This window comes from Procambarus clarkii, chromosome 82 (genome assembly GCF_040958095.1).
Source record: "Procambarus clarkii isolate CNS0578487 chromosome 82, FALCON_Pclarkii_2.0, whole genome shotgun sequence".
Classification (NCBI taxonomy): Eukaryota; Metazoa; Arthropoda; class Malacostraca; order Decapoda; family Cambaridae; genus Procambarus; species Procambarus clarkii.
Genome location: NC_091231.1, coordinates 6,289,867 through 6,312,736, shown reverse-complemented (window position 1 = coordinate 6,312,736; position 22,870 = coordinate 6,289,867). Strand labels below are relative to the sequence as shown.

Genomic DNA, 22,870 nt, shown 5'->3' with positions numbered 1-22,870 from the left:
TGGTGGAGAATTCCCCTGCCGCTGATATCCCCGCCAGGCTGCTCTAATTGTTCACGTGACACCGCAGAAATTCCCCTAAGCTGCCGCGAGCAAACTGCCGTAAGTAAAGGATTAACGTCCCCACCAGCCCAAATTGCGGGGGTTTAGCAGTCCCCATGGCGTAGAGGTAAAGCGCTCGCTCGGCGCTTCGCAAGCGCTTTGGCCTGGGTTCGTATCCTGGTCGGGGAGGATTGACTGGGTCCCAATCCTTAACTGTAGCCTCTGTTCACCCAACAGTGAATGAGTACCTGGTTGTTAAACGATTTGGCGGGTCGTATTCCGGGAGGGAAAAAATAGGATTAAGGACCTGCCTCAAACGCTATGCGTGCTATTGTCTTTACAAGAATGTAAGAACTCTTGTATATATAAATAAATATATATTAAAAACAATTTTTTTTTTCAAACAAACATTTGGAATGGCGATGGGAAATCCCCATTCCCCAGTTTTAAGCAATTTGTACAGGGGAATTCTTCGAAACAAAAATCTTATCCAGGATTATCCCTGCTAATGTAGTTTGCTTTAGGTATGTTGATGATATTTTGTGCTTATGGCCGTGTGACCAAGACCAAATAGTTTTTCCTTAATGAACTTAATTCTTTGGAACGTTCAATAAAATTCACTTGTGAAGAGTGAGGAGAATGGTACTCTAACAGTTTTTAGACATTATGATTCATAGATTAGCTAGAAAGTTCAAATTTAATGTGTATAGGAAACCTACCAACGTGGGTTCGTATGTTCATTTTTATTCGAATCATCATAGTAAAGTTAAACAGGCAGTATTTTCAGGAATGTTTCTACGAGCTTTGAGGGTATGCACGTCCCCAAAGCGAAACCAGAAATTAGTAACTCATTGGTGGTACCTTATGCGAGTGGACTTGAAAAACTGTCTCCAGTTTTTAAGAAACTTAATATCAATTTGATGTTCACTAATAGTACAATCAAGTCCAATTTAATAAAAAACTCCCCTGTTACAGCAGGTTGTGTGAATTCGAATCCCTGCAATGATTGTGATTTTGTGTACCTTGGACAAACAGGAAAGTCCTTACTATTGCGGTTGTCACAACATGCTTATAGTATTAGAACTGCCCAAACGTCTAACGCATTGTATCTGCACACGAGTTTATGTGATTGCACAATTAACCGGAATGGGGCGAAAAGCATTACCTATTGTGGTGGTTTCATGGAACGGAATTTGATTGAGTCTGCTCTAATCAGTCAGTGTCCAAATCTTCTTAATGTTAGTACTGGTATGCACAAACTTGATCCATTTTTAAGTTATAATATTGCACAACAGTTTAAGAAAAAACTCTAATAAGGAAGGTTACAATGTCTCATTACAATTTTATATTCATATATCGTGTTTCATGAGGTTTTTCTTTAATCTTTCATCCTTATTCTCTGACCGCTTAATCCTTCTTGACCATTCTAAGCTATACCTGTTTCTGGTTAATTCTTTCCTTAGAGATGGGTTGGTCAGGTCCAGGTGTTGGCCTGTACCCTTCCTCTCTCTTCTCTAGTCAGTTTGGTGTTGACAACGGCTTTAATCACGCCGAAACGTTCACTTCCTTTCACATTTTTCTGTGGATTTTCCACACACACACACACACACACACACACACACACACACACATAATTGCGGAAAAAAGCGGAAAATCCACAGAGAAATGTGAAAGGAAGTGAACGTATATATATATGTGTATATCACGAAAATAAACACGTGATTAAGAATGTGACAATGTCAGACCACGGAGGAAAATGAAACAGGAATTTCCTTAAGTACTTTCGTATATTAAATACATCTTCAGAAGGATTCCTTCTGAAGATGTATTTAATATACGAAAGTACTTAAGGAAATTCCTGTTTCATTTTCCTCCGTGGTCTGACATTGTCATTTATATATATATATATATATATATATTTATATATATATATATATATATATATATATATATATATATATATTTATATATATATATATATTTATATATATATATATATTTATATATATATATATATTTATATATATATATATATATATATATATATATATATATATATATATATATATATATATATATATATATATATATATATAATATAGTTTTGACAATCGGAAAACGAGAGCCATGTGAACGATTTGACCATATATTTAAAGTTATATAGTATATAACGAACCATATAGTTGCAAGTTATCCGGCAGAAGGCGTGCAGCACCGGCCCTGGTAGATGGCGCGATGCCTCATTTCCTCGCGGGTGAGGCTAGAGGGCGGACGGGGCGCTAGCCGCGGCCAACGGCTGGTGCTGATACCCGCATCCTCTGGTCAGCGATAAACATTAACCAACGCTGGCTATATCCTTTGTTGCTGAAGAACATGCAGACTTTTGTCACATACACACACGCAGGGGCCTCGCGGCTGAGTGGACAGCGCTCGGAGGTCGTAGCCCTAAGGGTTCGATTCCAGGTCAAGGCAGGAACAAATGGGCAGAGTTTCTTTCACCCTGATGGGCTGTTCACCAAGCAGTAAATAGGTACCTGGGAGTTAGACAGCTGCTGCGGGGTGCTTTCTTGGGATTTGTGCGTGTGTTAGAGAGAAATATATGTTGTAGACATAACAGAGTAGAAATAGATTGGTTAGAAAGGCGGGGTCCAAGAGCTATAACAGCGCTATTCTGCAGGCAGAAATAGTAAACACACACACACACACATTTTAAGGGGTCGGTGGCTGAGTGGACACCACGCTGGATACGTAATCCTGTGGTCCGGGGTTCGATTCCCGGCGCCGGCGAGAAACAAATGGGCAGAGTTTTTTTTCACCCTGATACACTATTACCTAGCAGTAAATAGGTACCTGATAGTTAGACAGCTGTTACGGTAGTTAGTAACAGTTGATGATTGATAGTTGAGAGGCGGGCCGAAAGAGCAGAGCTCAACCCCCGCAAGCACAAGTAGGTGAATACACACACAGAGTACCTCAAGGATCCGGGTAAGGGACCCATGTTATTTCTCATTTATGTTTATGAACTATAAACAGATGTTGAATCCTATGTCAATGTTTGCCTATGATGATAAATTAATATGAAGAGTTTTCAAAGATAAAGATGGTAAAATACTCCAAGATGACTTAGAGAAGCTGCAGATTTGATCCCCCAAAATGGCTACTAGGGGATTACAACACCAACAATGATGGAAACCAGAACAGGTTCCAGTAGATCAGAAGGACGGTACACAACGAAGGTAAATTACCTTACCTGTAATGCTTAACTCCGGAGGCCCATACAAGTAGGATAACATCAGCAGCATACTGGCAAAAATCAGAACATCATTCAGGAATCTAATTAAGGAGGCATCTGTTACCTATCGTACGTTACGGCTCGTGATCCTACAGCAGCCAAACTTTAATAAGTCTAGGGATACGACACAACTGCTGTTCTCAATAGCGAATCACCAGTATAACCCCTTGAATTGGTAATGAGCATAAAATAGAATCTTCATTTAGGACTGAAGAATAGATACACAATATGATAGCTATATATTCAAAACAGTATAATATAAAAACACAGATGGTAAAGTTAACTTATAGAATATGATTGTATAGTCATGTCACAATATATATAATAGTAATTATGGCAACAAATGAATAATAACAGACTTATCTCCCACTTGTTACTCCTCCTAGATCCCCGAAGCTACTGAACTCTCGCTCTGTCGCCACCCACAGTCTCACCTCCCGTCTGCCTCATCCCAGGATGAGGGATGGAAACTAAGGACTTTTTAATATTATAAACTAATTGAACAACCACTTGTTCTCAAAACACATAAGACTGCAAGTTACATATAATAGTGACTTACAAAATATATAAGTATAATGACACCTGTTTAATTACAGTATATAAAACAATTCCTAACTAAATAAAAGTGACATCTGGAACTCTCAAACTGAACAGGTCCAGCTTTCCCGTATCAAACAAGTAATAGACGTGTGCAGAGACAACCGCTCTCCTGTCCACTGACGCTGCCAAACCACACGACAATTTACCCAAAACACAATGTGTGTACATATACATGCAATGATAAAATAAAATAATATTTATTTTAAATTTATATACGTATTCTGCTAGGAGTACGTAACACTTCCACCTCCAAGAAAAAAAATGCAATGGATTGAAGATCAATGGCATTTTTTCAAAGTAAAATGTATGACACTTGAGATTTATGGTATTAATTACACCAAACATGTATAAGTAATAAGAACACATCTCTGGACAAAAATGAAAACACTCCAAATATAGTCTTACAGGAAACTCAGAAATTTCAGTCTTATGACTATGTTCTACATATGTGTCACTGGAGTATGCAAATTTATCTCTCCAAGGTACTATCTCATTTATTTCACTTTGTTTTAGATCATATTTCACACACCTATCTACAACAGTATCATTAGTAGCATGAATAGAATTGTCAATAACGGTAGCTGCTTTCACACAGTTATCATGGCAATTTAGTTTTTCATATGTTTCTACTATTTCTCCAAGTTCAGTTTCATTTTTCCATGTGATTCCTTTTCCACATGGTGAATTTTCCCAAGACAGCCTCGATTTTCCATTACTCCCTTTTTCTGGAGCTGAACTGCTTAAGTGAAGCAGGCTGTATGTTGAGTTGAGTTGGGACTTCTCCTGGGTATGCTCTGACACAGACATCTGCTCATCACTCTTGATCCTCTGTGGAACACATACTCTCGCCCAATGGATACTAAAATTAGAGAAAGTAGCATTAAACCTCACAATTATGCATAAAACTTTCCCATTCATAGAACCTTCCGAAACACAAGACACCGACTTATCAAACCTTTGACCTTCCAACCAAGAAATACAACCCAAGATTAGTGCAAAGACTACCTGATCGAACTGACTCAGATGATCCATAAGGAACACAGAAATCAATTGCCTCATAACTCTGTCATAACGATCAGTGAAAGAAAACAGGCATATGCCTAGGCACCATATCTCAATCAGAACTCTCAAGACAAGTTCACACTCCTTGATGGTGAACTTGAACACAACACACACTTTCATCAACCGTCTAGTCTTCCAAGAGACTAAATAAAACATGCCGAAAACGTTACAATCCTCACCATCACTTCCCAAGTGATTTACGTCTGATGACAACCAATCAACCAAGAGGTTTAAGGGTCTGAACATCTTGAAGATGAACAGCAGATTACCTGGAAAACGCCCAAGGACAATCTGAAACCCTTCACAATAATTAACTCTAGGTAGGATAACCTTATCGTCCAACTTGAATTTCACACCTGGAGCCTCAAACATCTGCTCCCCAGTATGATTTAATCTTTCACCCACAATATGACTCTGAAGGTCAACACCAATATGACTCTGAAAGTCAACACCACACTTGAGTGGAACATACACTTTTATCACTCGTGCATCAAAATTAACTGGATCTGAATATAGAGACACTGCTCTAGCATAACTCACCACTTCCTCAGAACTGCTGGGTGCACAACCTACTTGAGTAAACTCTCTCTGCTCAACCACAAGGCTTGACAAAGATGTCCCACAGTCCATTACTTCACAAGAAAATGGCTCCTGCAGAATAAAAGTAGAGTTCAACATCCTACACACACTCTGACTCAATGTACACAATGAGAAATACTTCCTCCACATAGAATAAGAATCACAACTCCTCAACTTAGATCCAATTGCTGCTTTATCACTCTTAATGATTTTACCAAAATTTCCTCCCATGACTTCTGGAGCTGCTTGGAGTACTGTCTGCTCACAATCAATAATATCACTACCAAGCTGGGTCACATCCTCACAGACAACTGAAGAGGGAGGCTCAATGGGTCTCCATCTACTCAACAGAAGCTGATCCTCTGGCTGCTTTCCCACACTCTCCAAAACTGGATCTACAGTACAGACTGTCTCCTTGCTTCTCTCTGAAATCTTAGGGTCAGTTCTACTCAAAGCACATAAATGAAGGGAATCTGAAGCGAGCGGGCAAGTAACAGGTAGTTTGACCTCCTCCCCTATTATATCACCTTGACTAGGGTGAGGCGGGGCCTCTACAACGGACTTACTCTCGACAACTGATTCTAAACTTGGAGTGAGCGGGAATACTTCTGCCAACCCGACATCTTGTCCTAGACCATTCACTTGGCTGGAATACAGAGTCGTGGCTTTTAAGTTTCTCTCAACTCCTGGCACAACGTTCGTAGTGAGCGGGCAAGACAATGGTACATGGACATCCTTTCCCAATTTATTGGAATAAAGCAGAGTCATAGTATCAGGCTTACTCTCAACAACTGAATCGGCCACACAGGAATCTGGAACAACCACATCCCACTTCTCCACTGAAGGGGTACTGGTTACTGGAACAAATGCTTGAGTAACAACATCAGAACTGACAACTGGATTTATATTAGTACTGACATCAGCACAGGTAGAATGGACAAAACCATCTTCTACAACAGGTTCATTCATAGAACTAACTTCAGCACAGGCAGAATAAACATGGTCTGCAACGGGCTGTTTACACAAACGGGGATCATTCTCACCCACAACATGATTTATGGCCACATCATTACCCAATATAACATCCACACCTGGGATGGGCAACTGTGTACTAACACCCACAGTGCATAAACGTGGTGTAATGGTGGATCTGAAATTAATGTCTATTAGAGGTACAGTTTTACATCCTGCAACACTCTGAAGAACAACAAACTTTCCTGTCTCTCTCTTTTTAACATCAGAAAGAATACTGGATGAAATTATGGTTTGGGAAGCACCTGTATCACGAAGAATAACCACTGGCTTCCACTTTCCATTAATACACAAGACTTCACCTGAAGACATATATGGTGAATACTGTTTCACCCAATTGGGGTTTACAGTTACATGTTTATTAGTAAGTTTATTTTGCACACCTCTGCAATAAATGAGACCAGTTGGTCGTAACTCAGGGTGCAATATAAAACATGAATGAATTCCATGGCCTTTTCTCTTACAATGGGAACAGGACCTTACAGTGGACACACTGGTAGAACCAACTGTAGGTTTAGAAATAACCTTATTATTATTTGACATTCCTGACAATGAAGTAGCAGGGTTAGGTTTTGTAAGAGAAGAGCTCATGGGAGTAACTGGAGTACTAGGACTGGATGGATTCTGATAAGGAGTTCGGTGAGCATTATAATTTACTCTACGACTAGACTTAGGTGAAGTGGCCGTAAACGGGGCCTTAGTCAGCAACTCATGCTCATCCGCGAGCTTTGACAGCTCATCAATGTCTGTTACATTCTTTTGTTCTGCCATAAAAGTAGACAACTGGTCTGGGAGACATGACAATACTTCCTCCATTATAAGAAGATTCTTTAGAGCATCAAAATCAGTGACTGGAAGTGACTTTAACCATCTGTTACAAAATTTCGTCTTCTGACGAGTAAAATCTGCTATTGTCTGATCACTTGTCCTCCTTAGATTTCTGAACTTTTGCCTGTGTGCCTCTGGATTTAATTGATAAGCATTTAGGATGCTTGTCTTTACAAAGTCATAATCAAAACTATGAGCGTCAGGGAGGGATGTGAAAACCTCCTGACTACGCCCCTTAAATTGAGACTGCATAATGGCTACCCACTGATCCCTTGGCCAGTTCATACTGATGGCAATTTTATTAAAATGTGCAAAGAAAACCTCAGGATCTTCCTCATTGAACTTGGGCAACTCTATATACTTATTCATCCTGATGGGATTATTATCACTATTTGTTGAAACATTACTAGTATTTCCATGCCCAGCTGCCATACGCTGTGATTCAAGCCTGAAGTTAGTGTCAGCCATTTGTTGTTGAATCTCTAATTGTTGCTTCTTTGTGGCTTCAAGTTGCAACTCAATTAAACCTCTCTGGTTTTGTGCCGCAATTTCTAAACGCCTAGTCTCAAGCTCCCTCTGCTGAGCTTCAGCCTCTAATATTTTCTGTTCTTTTTGAGCTTCAAGCTCTAATTGGCGAGCTTCTAACTCAAGACGCTTTAACGTCATCTGATCACTCGACTCCTCTCTTAACTCCTCTAGAATTTCTTCACCTAAATCCCCATTCTCAACAAAATGCGTCACAATGACTTTCAATATTTGGGCTTTAACCATTCTATTGCTGGCGGTCAATTCCAAATGATTTGCCATTTGTATTAACTCAGTCTTTTTAAGGTTCTGAATCCCTTCAAAGTCTGGGTGAGCCACCAACGCTGCAACTTTCTCCTCCATCGTTACTAACACTTGGCACTTGATTCACAAAAAATAATTAAAATAATGGCACTGCACTACACTTCACTGTAAAATTGTCACCACACTGAAAATTCGCTTGGCCTCACTGCACAAACAAAATATATAGGATGACTTACCTCAAAATCGTGAAACGTTGTTACTTGACACACAGGAAGGCTTGCTTGGCACATGGAATAGTTCTTAAGAAACACACAGAGACACTTGACACTGGTACCTAGGAAGGCAAGGTTAGATTAGCATAGTTAAGTTAAAAGTGGGACAATATTTCCCGGCACAGGCCCCCATAACTCTTTGTTACCTATCGTACGTTACGGCTCGTGATCCTACAGCAGCCAAACTTTAATAAGTCTAGGGATACGACACAACTGCTGTTCTCAATAGCGAATCACCAGTATAACCCCTTGAATTGGTAATGAGCATAAAATAGAATCTTCATTTAGGACTGAAGAATAGATACACAATATGATAGCTATATATTCAAAACAGTATAATATAAAAACACAGATGGTAAAGTTAACTTATAGAATATGATTGTATAGTCATGTCACAATATATATAATAGTAATTATGGCAACAAATGAATAATAACAGACTTATCTCCCACTTGTTACTCCTCCTAGATCCCCGAAGCTACTGAACTCTCGCTCTGTCGCCACCCACAGTCTCACCTCCCGTCTGCCTCATCCCAGGATGAGGGATGGAAACTAAGGACTTTTTAATATTATAAACTAATTGAACAACCACTTGTTCTCAAAACACATAAGACTGCAAGTTACATATAATAGTGACTTACAAAATATATAAGTATAATGACACCTGTTTAATTACAGTATATAAAACAATTCCTAACTAAATAAAAGTGACATCTGGAACTCTCAAACTGAACAGGTCCAGCTTTCCCGTATCAAACAAGTAATAGACGTGTGCAGAGACAACCGCTCTCCTGTCCACTGACGCTGCCAAACCACACGACAATTTACCCAAAACACAATGTGTGTACATATACATGCAATGATAAAATAAAATAATATTTATTTTAAATTTATATACGTATTCTGCTAGGAGTACGTAACAGCATCCAGATTACTGTACGGTATTCCGCCCCATCGTGGCACTTTCATAAAAAAAATCATAAGAAACCAAGAAAGGTACTGAGGTTTGCTTGGAGGCTTGTCCCTGAACTGTGAGGAATAAGGCATGGCGAAGGTCTGGTAAAGAACATGGTAAAGAGAGAGGAGACATGATAGACACACGCTAAATACATGTGGTGATTGGCAACGTTTGAAAATGAAGAAATGTCCACAATGAATACAAATATAACAAGAGGGCGTGGATGGAGCTTGAGAAACTGATGAGTCGTAAGTATATTAGAAAGTTTTATTTAGTGTAAGAGAAGTGAGAAATGGATGGAACTAAAAGAGCAGGCTGTAGAAGCCAGCTCCCTTAATAGTTTCAAGAGTAGTTATGATAGAGAAATAGGTTGCGAGTCATTACATTAGAAAACCGGCAATTTTAAAGGCGGATTCCTAGAGCTAAAACTCGATCCTACAGACTGAAAGAGGTCAGTTCATATACACTCACAAACATATACAAAAATTAGTGTTTAATAGCTGTAGACCAATTTTAATAGGCGTTTAATAGGTAATTGCTGAAGTTAAGTCTAATGTAGGTTTTGAACTTGTTTACAAATGACCCACTTCAAGAGACGTCACAGATGAGCGTGGATGGTCGAACTTAAGAATGTTTATATAAGTCTGGTTTAAACAGGAAACAGCTTAAAAAGTTAGTGGAGATTGCAACTCAAGTTTCTTTAGTTTTCATTTGATGGTAAAATGGACTCGCAGATAGATGGGGGTCAACATGCCGCGGCCCCGCGACACACCGTATTTATCTGTGACCACCCATGCCAGGACTCCATTTCCCACACGGTCTTTGAGAAATTCCTCTCTTTACCCCCTTTCCCCCCTTCCTATCCCCCTTTCATCACTATCCCTTCCCATCCCTCCTTTTTCCTCCCACTGGCGTCCTATTCAGCGCTCGGGTCCCACCATCTGGATGTTCGCTCCTTGCTGTCCTGAAGCCAGTATCTGCCCTCCTCTGCCTTCTGCCGCCCTGCCCTCCCCTGCCTCCTGCCTCCCTGCCTCCTGCCCTCCCCTGCCTCCTGCCCTCCCCTGCCTCCTGCCTCCCTGCCTCCTGCCCTCCCCTGCCTCCTGCCCTCCCCTGCCTCCTGCCCCCCTGCCTCCTGCCACCGTGGGCGCCTCCCTGATGGCATAAGCGTGTTGCCCCGCCTCCCCGGGGCGTGACCTGGCCTCCTGCTCCTCCCACCGCCGCCCAGGGCACGCAGCGGGCTTCCCGCCATTTTTCCATGACTCGTGGACATGTAACTGGAAACTATTTTTGACTTTCCATTGTCAAAAATATTTAATTTTTGTCATATTTCGTTTCCTATTTAAGAGAAATTTCAATATAGGAAACATTAAACGTCTATTATTAAGTGTCTATTTAATAATAGACGCTAATAATAGATAGATAATAATAGATAATAATAGATAATAAACTATATGAGATTTGAACACTTTGAATGTTTCAGCGTCGTATAAAATGGCACTCTCAGTGAGATAATTGGTTGTTTCAAGTTTTTTTATTAATTAACAGTGATTTAATGACAAATTCAGTAGGAGCCATATGAGTGGGGATTCGAACCTTGGAGGGTTTGATCGCTTCTCTTACGACTCCTAGGGACTTCATTGATACATCACGTTAATGGGGGGTTCTTTCTGCAATACGTAGCAATAAGTAATAAGTAAGACATGATAATGTATGTAAATTTCATCTCTCTCTCTCTCTCTCTCTCTCTCTCTCTCTCTCTCTCTCTCTCTCTCTCTCTCTCTCTCTCTCTCTCTCTCTCTCTCTCTCTCACTTTTAATCGGGTCATCTTTGGTAGATTAAGAGGTGTTAGGTGTAACCTTCACTTCCCGAGTCTCTCCTGGCTATTAAACCCTAAGTGTTTCTCTCGCCTGCTGATGGCCTCTGAGTTTGTGGTCTTCACTCAGCCTCGCTTGTTTCTCTGAAATTGGATATTTCCGCCGGAAAGAAACAATAAATTTCCCACAGACACTCACTCACTCATACGTTATATTTCTCACACAACTCTATATATATATATATATATATATATATATATATATATATAGGCTCTAGCTGGAAGAAGGGGGACGCATAGCCTCGGAGGAAACCACGCATAACGCATTAGAGGGAATGTTTAGATCCCCTCCAATACAGTTTCTGTGTGCTTTTCTCCTACCACCCCCTTCCTTTTTTATTTTTTGTGCTTTATTATGCATTTGATGGTTACAAGATATACATGGGTTGATACAAAAATAATATAATATATATATAAATATACATATATATATACATATATACATATATATACAAATATATATATACAATATATATATATTGTATATATACAATATACAAATATATATACACAATACACAATGTAACACAATGTACAATATACAATATACATATATATATACAAATATACATATATAAATATATATATATATATATATATATATATATATATATATATATATATATATATATATATATATATATATATATAATAGCCAGGAGAGACTCGGGAAGTGAAGGTTACACCTATATATATATATATATATATATATATATATATATATATATATATATATATATATATATTTATATATATATATATATATATATATATATATATATATATATATATATATATATTATTAAATATGACCAAAAAAGTAAGATTAATAATTCTAACACGAATTTTCTCTATCTTTCTTACGTTTCTTTTCACTGTTGATGGTAATTCAAAGATCAATTCTCCAAAATTCATTTTTATTTGATGAATTTTTATCTATGAATTTTTATCTATGAATTTTGGAGAATTGATCTTTGAATTACCATCAACAGTGAAAAGAAACGTAAGAAAGATAGAGAAAATTCGTGTTAGAATTATTAATCTTACTTTTTCGGTCATATTTAATAATATATGTCTACAGGAAAGACTGCTACCAAAATATATATATATATATATATATATATATATATATATATATATATATATATATAGAGAGAGAGAGAGAGAGAGAGAGAGAGAGAGAGAGAGAGAGAGAGAGAGAGAGAGAGAGAGAGAGAGAGAGAGAGATTCAAAGCGTTATATGACAAAGAGTACTGGGAAGACGGGACACCGCGAGCGTAGCTCTCATCTTCGTAACTACACTTGGGTAAATTATCATCAACATTTCCGTGGAAATTAACATTCTATTCACCTGGGCTGTATACATGGATGGATGGATAGATGGATAGCCTCACACGCTTGGGGTCCACGGTTCGAGCCCCATACAGCCCAAGTGAAAGGATTACACTTAGATAATTACACACACACATACATCAGAGGAGAACCACAGCATATATTCGAGAATAAGGAATAAATACAAGGGAGTTCGTAGAGCAGCAGCGAAGCAGTATAAAAATGATATAGCCTCCAAGGCCAAGGATCAGCCTTGGCCTTGAATGCCATATAATTTTCTATATACTATAAAGCCACATGAGGAGAAATATGTCGGTAAACGAGCAAGTGATCAGACTACGTAAAAGAGGCGGAGGCTACACAAAGAATGATAAAGAAGTGTGTGAAGACCTCAATAAAAGCTTTCAAGCAGGTTTTAAATATGAACGAGAAATGTCTTCAGACCTACGACTCTTAATGGAACAAGTGCTACTAGAAGAATTAATGATTGAAATAGAAGTAACATCAGAGGAAACAAAGGAGCTGGATGTGATGAGGGCGACAAGCCCCGACAAGATCTCACCATGGATCCTGAATGAGGCAGCTGCAACATTGTGTGTACCCACTGCTATAGTCTTCAACTCCTGCGCTTGAAACGGAGTACCTGAGCGTGAATAGACCAATGTCAGAGCACCTGAGTTTGAACGGACCAATGACAGAGTACCTGAGTTTGAACGGACCAATGACAGAGTACCTGAGTGTGAACGGGCCAATGACAGAGCACCTGAGTGTGAACGGGCCAATGACAGAGTACCTGAGTGTGAACGGGCCAAAAATAGAGCGCATGAACGAGCCAATGACAGAGCACCTTAGTGTGAACAGGCCAATGAGAGCACCATGCTGGAAAGGGGAGTGGCCTCTCTGGCCAAGAAAGTGACCCACATGGTAGAGGAAAGTCACTATGTGTGTGGTTCATCCTATGAAATGGCCCATGTTGTAACAACCTAACAACCAAACTGTTACAAGAGTGTGTGTAGGCTGGGGCTAGGAAGCCTCTCTTCCTTCTTCTGTCTCCCTCTTTCCACCTACACACCCCCCCTCTCTCATACCTATCCCCCCCTCCCAACTTGAGATTACAGCCAGAAAAGTCATTTTCGTCCTTCCTGCTCTGACTTGTCAATGTGGCTCCAAGGGGCCTGCTCCCCCTCCCTACCTGGTCTCTCCCTGCCAGCCTCGGAGTCACCTCTGATGGGTACACCTCATTATTATTATTATTATTATTATTATTATTATTATTATTATTATATTATTATTATTATTATTATTATAAATCAGATAATTCTCACTAACGTAATATTTCGAATCCAAGACCCTAGGGCAGGTAAGCAGGGGGATGGAAGGCTGGATCGAGGATGCAGAAAACGCGAGCAGGGAACAGGGTACAATTGGGAGGAGGAGGAGCAGAGCTCTGTGGTCTAACCACCGCGGGTTTGACATGGCAGTGATACTCTACGGTGTCCTCGTTGTCCACGTGCATCCCCGGGCGTCGCACAGGGGCTCGACTCCTAGGCTGTTTAGAGTGGTAACACCAACGACTACTACCAGTTGGTGGCAGTTGTTGGTGTTACTTCACCGTTAGGTCTTCGTCTGCCGGTCTTCTGACCTCACAGCTCCTCTTACTTCCTTCTACTGGCATGTTGCGTCAAGCTTGGGTCGTTGGTTTTCTTGGGGTTCGTGGTAGTCTTACGTCTTGACATTGCAGAGTTGTCGTTCGAGACAACTCTGCTCTTGCTACTCTAGCAGTTGCTCGAGCAACTGGGATGCTCTTGGACGCAGGTTCGAATCCTCGTCATGGCCCTTGTGGATTTGTTCATTGTCGTTCGAGGTTGTAGGTGTGGTGTCCAGAAGGAAATGTTGAGGTCTGTAGTTGGACTTAAGTTGGGGAGGGCATGACGCTCCAACTGAGACATCTTTGTCTGACGAATCGCTTGAATCACAAGCAGAGACAGTGGTCCTTAGAGGTTGAGTAGCAGCCGGTCCTGCAGCCGGAGTAGAAGGCTCAGTGGGCGTGTACAGGGTCCGTGGCGCGATGGTAGATGGTTCTGAAGGAGGTACGGCAGATACAGGGATGGTGGGTGACGCTGCAGTATATGTCGTCGGATGTAAGGTTCCGGTGCTGCTTCCTCCACTGTACCTACCGGAACGGGTGTTGCAGCAATGGACAGAAGATCTATGACCGCGGCGGCGTTCACATTGATGTCTGGGTCAGAGAAGAACTCGTAACTGGGGTAGAGGTAGACTTCCTCAGGGACGGCGAAAGTCGGGAGGCCATTTGCAGCGTAGAGTATCTTCAGAATCCTCACACATTCCTGGTAGCCCCCGTGGTTAGAGCGTACACCGTGCTGGGGAGTGTTAGGAGCCGGTATCTGCCGTGGCGAAGGCTTGGTCGCTGATTGGCTGCTGGACTGGGAGCTGGGCCCCCATTGGCTGGGTTGCTGCGGGGTAGCTCTTCCTCTCGGGAGCTCCGGGAGGAGGTGGATAGGTGGGCGGGCGGAGGGTTGACAGGCAGGTGGGCGGGTGATGGGTTGACAGACAGGTGGGCGGGTGGAGGGTTGACAGGCAGGTGGGCGGGTGGAGGGTTGACAGGCAGGTGGGCGGGTGGTGGGTTGACAGGCAGGTGGGCGGGTGGTGGGTTAGACAGGCAGGTGGGCGGGTGGTGGGTTGACAGGCAGGTGGGCGGGTGGAGGGTTGACAGGTGGGTGGTGGGTTGAGAGGCAGGTGGGCGGGTGGTGGAGAACAGGAAGTGAGGGAAGCTGGAGGAAGGGGTGAGGGAGGGAGGGAGGCAGGAGGGTGGGGGGGGGGCGGCACGGGGACTGAGAGCTAGTGTGAAATGAGGACTTCGATAAGATAAGGAAGTGATGCGTGCCACTCATTGGCCCTTGATACTTTAAAGTGGTGGCAGGCACCCTCAGACACTTATTAACAGAGGTGTCAAGCGCACCCTGACGCCTTGACGGGGTGTCAGGCGCCCCGGACACCTTGACGGGGTGTCAGGCGCCCCGGTCACCTTGACGGGGGTGTCAGACGGCCCCGACACGGCTTAGTTTACATTTGTAAATCAGTTTACGAGCTCGGAAGCATTACGAAATTCTTTATAACAATAACAACCTTTGGTTGTGAAGTGTTATCAAGCTCAGTTATCAAGTATCAAGTTATTGTGAAGGTTGTTATCACGCTCATAAACTATTTAGTAATTGTAAACAAAGCCGCCAAAGCTGAGGAAAGATGTAAGATCCACAGCGTGGTTAATCAGGTAACCTTTCAAGGTGTATGTATCCAGTTAAGGGTGTATGTGTCCAGTTAAAGGTGTATGTATCCAGTTAAAGGTGTATGTATCCAGTTAAAATCAAGATGTGAGGAAGGGTGTGGTGCTTGACAGCTAGAAGAAAGAAGACCGGTGTTGAACTGGTAAACAAAACAGGAGCTCGTTTGATTGGCGAGGGTCAAACGAGCTCCTTGACGGGGGTGTTGACGATGGCGGGAAGTGGGAAACACAAAGTCCAGATTAGACTTTATTAAAGGCAGGAAATGCTTTCACGGGAGGGTGACAGCGTTACACGGGAGGGTGACAGCGTTACTCAGGAGGGTGACAGTGTTACACGGGATGGTGACAGTGTTACACGGGATGGTGACAGTGATACACGGGATGGTGACAGTGATACACGGGAGGGTGACAGTGTTACACGGGAGGGTGACAGTGTTACACGGGAGGGTGACAGTGTTACACGGGAGGGTGACAGTATTACACGGGAGGGTGACAGCGTTACACGGGAGGGTGACAGCGTTACACGAGAGGGTGACAGCGTTACACAGGAGGGTGACAACGTTACACAGGAGGATGACAACTGCATTCATATATTAATTTATTACGGAGCTAAAGTTTAAATATAGAAGCTCATCCGACTGCAGCAGAATTATATTTAAGCCTTTCAGACTCATGGTATAATATATACTAACCCACATCTACGTTTTTATAACGATAAAGTTAGAATGAATACAAAATGTTAAGATATCTCCAATGACGTCATGAAACCTATTACGTCAGAGGACCCCGCACAGCAAGTTTTGGCGAGGTTTTAATTTGGTCGATATTCTTCCTAGGCTATTTTGCTGACAAGCGACGCATATTACCGCCACTAAAAATAAATTCTATGATTTTTTTTTTTTTTCATTTTGCTTTCAGCTGTTTATAGTTGATCAATCCAGGAGACTCAGCTATAAGTAGTAAGACTCGGGTTAAGTTTAAAGCGTAGCCTCTTCAGAATTTTAGTGTCCAATAGTGTGTTTTTTTTTCCTATATTTTATCTAATGGCGGCGAACTTTTCACCTCCTTCATCATTTCCCCCCAGCTATATAAAATATGCTGCCTCCATTTTTGCCTGTCCACCTGTCCCCGCCAGACCGGCTTCCCGCCGACTCACCCATAAAAGAAGCCTTATCTTCCTCAAACAAACATTGATTCTTTTCTTGAACGAGGAGGGAGGGGGGGGGGGGGGAGGGGGGAGCCTCTTGTCCGTCCTGGGAAAAATATGGCGCAGTTTCGATTTTTAAAGGTTTGATTTTAGTGATGGTAGAGGGAAGGAGGGGGGGGGGTTGTTGTTGTTGTGGAAGGTTGGGGGGGGGCCTTATTATGGTTGTGTTGGGGGGGGGGGTAGGGGTAGGGGTAAGGGGGAAGGGTGATGCTAGTGAGTAAATATTAATGTGTGACCTGAATGCTCAAGCCGTCCTCCAAATAGAACGTCGCATTTTGGACGTATACTCTACCTAAAGCCAACATTTCGGCGTACTAGAAAATGGTAGCGACTGTCGAGAGTGACAGTACTGTCCCGTTTTCTGTTTTGGGTCCTCTGGTTAGGTTAGGACAAGGGTATATATAAGTGCACTAATCAACCGGGAGACGGCTTTACGGGCTATTCATGCCCGTGCCACCTCTTGGGTGTGGCTTAATCTTTATCAATCAATCACCGGGAGACGGCTTTGCGGGCTATTCATGCCCGTACCACCTCTTGTGTGTGGCTTAATCTTTATCAATCAATCACCGGGAGATGTCTTTACGGGCTATTCATGCCCGTGCCACCTCTTGGGTGGCTTAATCTTTATCAATCAATCACCGGGAGACGTCTTTACGGGCTATTCATGCCCGTGCCACCTCTTGGGTGGCTTAATCTTGATCAATCATCAACCGGGAGAGGAGACACGTACCAACAACCAAGAGACGAGTGTCTCCGGGAAGATAATTAAGAACAGGTGTTGGTGTCGCTGGTGTAATGAGATGCAGGTCTCCACAGGCGCTTCATCAACTGTCTGAGTTAATGAAATAATACCACTGAGGAGCCCTGGCTTGATTACTCCCGGCCTCTCTACCTCTTTCAGGCCGGCCTACTTTACCACTCTCGCCCCCCCTCTACCACTGTGGAGCCCTCTCTACCACTGTGGAGCCCTCTCTACCACTGTGGACCCTCTCTGCCACTGTGGACCCTCTCTACCACTGTGGAGCCCTCTCTACCACTGTGGACCCTCTCTACCACTGTGGACCCTCTCTACCACTGTGGAGCCCTCTCACCAGCACTGCGCCACTCTCTCTCTCTCTCTCTCTCTCTCTCTCTCTCTCTCTCTCTCTCTCTCTCTCTCTCTCTCTCTCTCTCTCTCTCTCTCTCTCTCTCTCTCTGCTAATATTTCCCATTTCCAAATAATGCTGCCCATTATATTTTATGACCTACTAGAAGGGGGTACCCGGCGGTGCCCGGGAAAGTGTGTTCCCTCCCCCCTCACCTCCATTCCCTCCTCCCCCTTCCCGCCCTTCTCCCTCTCCTTTTCCTCTGCCTCTTCCCTCTCATGTCCAACATTCCCCACCCCCCTTACTCCCAATCCTTCCCCTTCCCCTTCTCTCTATGTGTGTATATACTGAGGTTTGTTGCTCAGTGTATGTATACTGATATATATATATATATATATATATATATATATATATATATATATATATATATATATATATATATATATATATATATATATATATATGCGAACAAGCCTGAATGGGCCCCAGGACAATATGCAACTGAAAACTCACAACCCAGAAGTGACTCGAACCCATACTCCCAGAAGCAACGCAACTGGTATGTACAAGACGCCTTAATCCACTTGACCATCACGACCGGACATAATGAGAATGACATTAAGAATGAGGTGATTTGGTAAAATGCTATGCCCAAGATTACTATCCGAGTGCCGGCGGTGGGGTGGTTCAAATAGCCTCGGCTATCACCTCATTATGTCCGGTCGTGATGGTCAAGTGGATTAAGGCGTCTTGTACATACCAGTTGCGTTGCTTCTGGGAGTATGGGTTCGAGTCACTTCTGGGTTGTGAGTTTTCAGTTATATATATATATATATATCCCAAGAGGGCCGTTTATCTGTGTATATACACTGAGATGTATATTTCACAGGGAAACACAGAAGTCTGATTCTCATTGTATATTGAGATGTCTATTTCTGAGTGTGTGTGTGTGTGTGTGTACATTGAGAGGTCTGTTTCTTAATGTATATAGTCTGAGAGGTCTGAGTGTTGTGGTCTTGTACATGGCGTCGTGGTCTGAAATAGTGCCATGAGATCATTTATCTAACAGCAAAGGTTGCGGCAGACCTTATTTCCTGTACAATAGGAGCCCGACTGCATTCATGGGTGTCAGGGAGGGGGGGGAGAGGGAGATGGGGCCAGCGGGAGTGAAGGAGGAGAGAGAGAGAGAGAGAGAGAGAGAGAGAGAGAGAGAGAGAGAGAAAGCGTCTCTGAAGAGTCTCCAAATAAGGAGACAGAGGAAGGCGAGAAACTGAGGTACAGAGATGATAAGATAGCATAGAAGAGAGAGAGAGAGAGAGAGAGAGAGAGAGAGAGAGAGAGAGAGAGAGAGAGAGATGTAAAACCAAAAAATGGGATGGCTATGGGATGATTGTAGTCCCCAACATGACAGTAGACCAAGCTATGGGATGATTGTAGCCCCCAACATGACAGTAGACCAAGCTATGGGATGATTGTAGCCCCTAACATGACAGAAGATCAGGCTATGGGATGATTGTAGTCCCTAACATGACAGAAGATCAGGCTATGGGATGATTGTAGTCCCTAAGGAGAGAGAGACGAGTTTTATCTCAACAGTACGAAGGGTATCATTGAGTTTGTTAAGGTTAAACGTGTAGGCAAAGCACGGCTTAGGATGAATTGAGAGACACAATGTAGATAACATTGTGCGTAGGCTTACGGTAGATGGATAAAAATAAGTGCATCTAGGAAGGGAATTCGAATCTGATTGAACTTTAACATTGACGGGAGGTTATCTTGAGATGATTTCGGGGCTTTAGTGTCCCCGCGGCCCGGTCCTCGACCAGGCCTCCACCCCCAGGAAGCAGCCCGTGACAGCTGACTAACTCCCAGGTACCTATTTACTGCTAGGTAACAGGGGCATTCAGGGTGAAAGAAACTTTGCCCATTTGTTTCTGCCTCGTTCAGGAATCGAACCCGCGCCACAGAATTACGAGTCCTGCGCGCTATCCACCAGGCTACGAGGCCCCGTTGGGAGGAGCCAGACTGTTGGGGGGAGCAGGTTGAAAAGGTTGGGAAAGAATAGTATTTTTGAGTCTAGGACCAAGCAGGGGACCCGGGTGGAGGCAGGAGACACAGGGGGTGTAGGAAGGATGTCAGGAAACACTTGTTTTGTGTTAGAGTCTCCGGCATGTGGAGTGGTATTTTACACACACACACACACACACACACACACACACACACACACACACACACACACACACACACACACACACACACACACACACACACACACACACAGGAGAGAGAGAGAGAGAGAGAGAGAGAGAGAGAGAGAGAGAGAGAGAGAGAGAGAGAGAGAGAGAGAGAGAGAGAGAGAGAGAGAGAGAGTATGCTAGTAGGAGCCACAGGAGGCACAAGTGCCGTGATGAAGTTATCTCTAAGTTAGAGGTTGCCGGACGCCGTGAGCATAGAACCCAAACTTGGCCTTGGTGGCCCGAATAATTTCAGAGTGCCAGGCTCATCCTCCTTGGTGGCACTGATACACCAGAGTGCCAGGCTGCTGCTCCTTGGTGGCACTATGAACCAGGAGACACATGAGATCTAATAAAGATCGACATGAGGCGAAAGCTGATCGCTTAGTAGAGATCAACGCTATACGAAGGTGGCCGCTTGTGTAAGTCGACTTTATACTTGAGTGGCCGCTAGTACAGGTCGACGGTAAATAGCTGTGCGCTCCCCCCCCCCATTTCAGGCGGCCCCCAAACAAGTTTGGAAATTTTGAAAACAATTTGGTATAATGACCCAAAGTTTTCCAAGTTGGCGTAAATCAGGATTGTGGCGCCACTGTCATTACCTTAACTATACAAACATTGCTGATAAATCACTGTTTGTCTTGTGCCTTGAAGGAGGAGGGGCATAACGTTGATAATTAGTTTTAACACTTTCTGCTGAAGAATTTTGGATTGGCTCAAGTCTCATTCAAATTGACGGAGGAGTGGTCTGCGGTGCGGGAGGAACAGACAGAGACAGAGACAAAGAGACAGGTAGACACAGAGACAGAGAGACAGAAATAGAGAAAGAGAGCGAGAGAGAGAGAGAGAGAGAGAGAGAGCGAGAGAGAGAGAGAGAGAGGAGATATGAGAGACAGAACATGATACAGAGGGACAGACACAGACACAGACACAAAGACAGAGACCAACTAGACCTTGTCACTGCCAGGTGGGTGTCGTTAAAAAGGGGGGTCTCGGTAGTACAGTCGGTTTCGTTCTCGACGCACAATCGACCATTCCGGGTACGAATCCCGGGCGGGACAGAAGCGAATGGATGGCGAGTCGTCACTAGGGGGGGGTCATCGTTTGGCTTGTTAGACGTGCATGGCTTACCTGTGTGTGTGTGTGTGGTGGGTCGGGCGGTAGCTCCTGAGCCTTACTAAGCCAGCTCTAGGCTGTCTAATGGAGTGATTTCCTCGCCTCTCCGAGGCTCTTGTGGGTTGAAGCCGAGTGGGCTTTACCCTGACCATTCCGGAACTTCATCCGGGTTCGAATCTTTTTCGTGTATTTTGTCTGACGATTTCCACATTTAGGTCGTTAGCCAGGACTAGTATAGCCCGTGTGAACTGGTCCTCGTGGAACTGCACTTGTGGCCTCTGTTTGCTCTGACTCCTCTCACCATAACGATCTGTTTCATTTCAGAGAGGTACTCTCCCCGGGAAACTATTAAATGGCAATGGCTTATTCTTCGTGTTTCTGCTTTGTTGCTTTTTGCCTTGATACGAATTACAATGACTGGAAATGGGTAACCATCGTACTAAAAACCATATCTGATAAAATATATCTATGTACAGTATCAGCGAATTAAGAATGTGGTGAAGTCTATCCAGAATAAGAATTGATCAAACTAACAAGCACAGTTAACAAAATAGACAGCTGAAGGAAATTATGAAGAACTTACAGCAGGACAAGCAATGAAAAATGTTAATGGCTATTTTTTTTTTAGATATGTCAAAGATCATTGAAAAGACAGTGCCATTGAACACTGAGACACGACAACCAGCTGACAATGACAAAGAAATGAGTAGTATTTTAATTATCACTTTGTCTTTGTACTTACTAGAGCAGACCTTAATAATATCACTTGAGCTGAACAAAGCTGTGTAGATGGTGAAGGGGACAAGTTGACTAGTGGTCACACGGAAGGAAGTTATTAAACAAATACCAAACATTGTAGCTCAACAAGTCCCCAGGGGCCAGAGGAAGTATTTGCCGGAGTTGTTAAAGAATGTAAAGAGGAGTTTAGAGAGCCCCTTCTTGTCTTGTATATTTAATGAAGCATTAGTCGTGTACAACACCGGCGTCTTGGAGGGTTGCTAATGTGGTGCTGATGCTTAAGAAGGGAGACAGATCACTGGCGTCGGACAAACAACTGTTGTGGGAAAGTGGCTTCAATCAATGATCGTAGTAGCAAATCGTTTACATTTTGAAACTCATAGATGTAGTAGTAGTGGTAGGCATCCATCAGTCTCAGGAGACTATGGAGTTACGCTCTGGTTGTTGGTCTGGAGTGGCCTCACCAGGGCGCAAAGCCAGGGTAGGTTGATTCGGGGGAGAAGCTGTTACCTAGGCAGCAGGTCCCCACT

General features: G+C 42.9%; 2 protein-coding genes across 4 annotated transcripts in view; one reads left to right on the top strand and one right to left on the bottom strand.

Moving 5' to 3' along the window:
• Positions 1-22,870, top strand: part of LOC123750532 (protein cab-1) — a 186,421-nt gene that overhangs the window by 23,902 nt on the left and 139,649 nt on the right. The gene's annotated exons all lie outside the window — the stretch shown is intronic.
• On the bottom strand, positions 4,597-9,411 carry LOC138358251 (uncharacterized). Of its 3 annotated transcripts, XR_011225288.1 has the most exons (3): positions 8,458-9,411; positions 5,534-5,644; positions 4,775-4,790 (listed from the first exon to the last, which is right to left on the bottom strand). XR_011225288.1 is itself a non-coding variant. In XM_069315998.1 (2 exons), the coding sequence occupies exons 1-2, from the start codon at positions 8,318-8,320 to the stop codon at positions 4,746-4,748; spliced, it is 2,832 nt and encodes a 943-aa protein (XP_069172099.1). In that variant the 5' UTR covers positions 8,321-8,389; the 3' UTR covers positions 4,597-4,745. The 3 variants fall into 3 exon arrangements, 1 of the variants encoding a protein (XP_069172099.1); XM_069315998.1 differs by lacking the exon at positions 8,458-9,411 and having other exon boundaries at positions 4,597-4,790; positions 5,534-8,389; XR_011225287.1 differs by lacking the exon at positions 5,534-5,644 and having other exon boundaries at positions 4,657-4,790.

Excerpts from the sequence above, each read along its gene's own strand:
- LOC138358251 (XM_069315998.1), bottom strand. The coding sequence starts at position 8,320 with ATGGAGGAGAAAGTTGCAGCGTTGGTGGCTCACCCAGACTTTGAAGGG. Across the intron at positions 4,791-5,533 it reads CCAGCAGTTCTGAGGAAGTG|TATCCATTGGGCGAGAGTAT; the intron begins GTGAGTTATGCT and ends CTCTAATTTTAG.